Source organism: Octopus bimaculoides, chromosome 21 (assembly GCF_001194135.2).
Source record: "Octopus bimaculoides isolate UCB-OBI-ISO-001 chromosome 21, ASM119413v2, whole genome shotgun sequence".
Classification (NCBI taxonomy): domain Eukaryota; kingdom Metazoa; phylum Mollusca; class Cephalopoda; order Octopoda; family Octopodidae; genus Octopus; species Octopus bimaculoides.
In genome coordinates, this window is record NC_069001.1 from 689,878 (window position 1) to 691,321 (window position 1,444).

The 1,444-nt window shown below is 36.4% G+C and overlaps 1 protein-coding gene across 1 annotated transcript in view; it reads right to left on the reverse strand.

Moving 5' to 3' along the window:
- Positions 1 to 558: 558 nt before the first annotated feature.
- The window catches only part of LOC106867293 (sushi, von Willebrand factor type A, EGF and pentraxin domain-containing protein 1-like), a 22,156-nt gene continuing 21,270 nt past the window's right edge, over positions 559 to 1,444 (reverse strand). Inside the window, exon 10 of the mRNA XM_052975450.1 lies at positions 559 to 938. Coding sequence (XP_052831410.1) covers positions 607 to 938 — 332 coding nt within the window. The 3' untranslated portion in view covers positions 559 to 606. The remainder of the gene's footprint in view (positions 939 to 1,444) is intronic.

Here is a 1,444-nt window from a genome sequence, read left to right on the forward strand (position 1 = left end):
GAAACAATTTGCAAGAATGAATGTGGTAACTTGTTGGACAACTTTTTCATGAAAAATATTATACAAGACACACTTTTGAAAGCAAAAAAAGCAAACTTACGCGGAGTCGAAGCGAGTGTCGTCTGCATAAGAGAGACAGACAGCCAGGCAGACAGACAGATAGAGAACCAGACAGACAGACAGGCAGACAGATAGATAGAGAGAGACAGCCAGGCAGACAGACAGGCAGACAGATAGATAGAGAGAGACAGACAGGCAGCCAGCCAGACAGACAGACAGATATACGAGCATTATATATATATAGAGAGAGATAGATAGATAGATAGGTAGTATTAGGGAATCCTATATATTTATATATATTTTATACTGTGAAACTTAATTTAATTTTAATTTTTAATAAATTGATTTTAATTGAGTTTTTACCTGTAATTTTGGATTTTATCCCTAATGAATAAAATAAACAAAAGTATTTCTGTAAACAACATGATTTTAATGGTTTACAAAACATTATTTTACGATCTTATACCATATTATTAAAACAATCATTTTACAAAGCAGTACGTTATTGTCTTTTGTATGCTATATTATCAAAAGGTTTTATTATGTTCACAAAATAATATTTACAAAATGAAATAGCGAGGAGTCTTTTATTCTGCAAATATATTGTCCCACATTATTTGGTGTGAAATGAGAGATATGCAGACGGATACCAGTGACATTGGAAGCAATACTTTCTGGGATACTTTCAGGTGTCGGAATGCTGTCATTTGGTGGCACCCATTCTAAGTCTTTTGTTTCGTACAGGTTGTGCGAACAGCCAAGTTGCAGTCGGTCTCCTGCGTTGATCACAACACTTCCATTTGCAGTAACTACATATCTTGTTCTCTCATCACTCCATGTTGTTGTAATGTTGATGTAGATTCTTGGTGGCGCTGATTCTGGTAAATAAAGAAATTATCTTGGTGATTGATTGATTGATTGATTAATTGATTGTTGTTGTTGTTGTTGGTGGTGGTGGTGGTGGTGGTGGTGGTGGTGTAGGTGGTGATGGCGATGGTAATGGCGGTGGTTTAACCCCCAGGCTTAATCTCATCCAGCAAGCCTACTACCATCAAAGATGTTGCATCTACAACTCTCCCAAAATTTTGTATATTTATAACTACAATGTCCAGTGTAATTTCATTTCTGAAGAAGAAACAAAATGCTAAAGCCATCAACACACCAGAGCCAGAGAGCATCCATACTTTGGAAGATAAAGAATACTGGAGCAACATTCCAATTTAAACAGGAACCTGATGTAAACGCAACAGACCAGATATGTTTGTATGGCACAGTGAGCAAAAGCTGCCTGGCAGACGTGAATGTCTCTTTAACAACCAGGGAAAAGGAAACCATTTGTAGAGAACTCATGAGAAACCTACAGCCATTATATATATATATATAT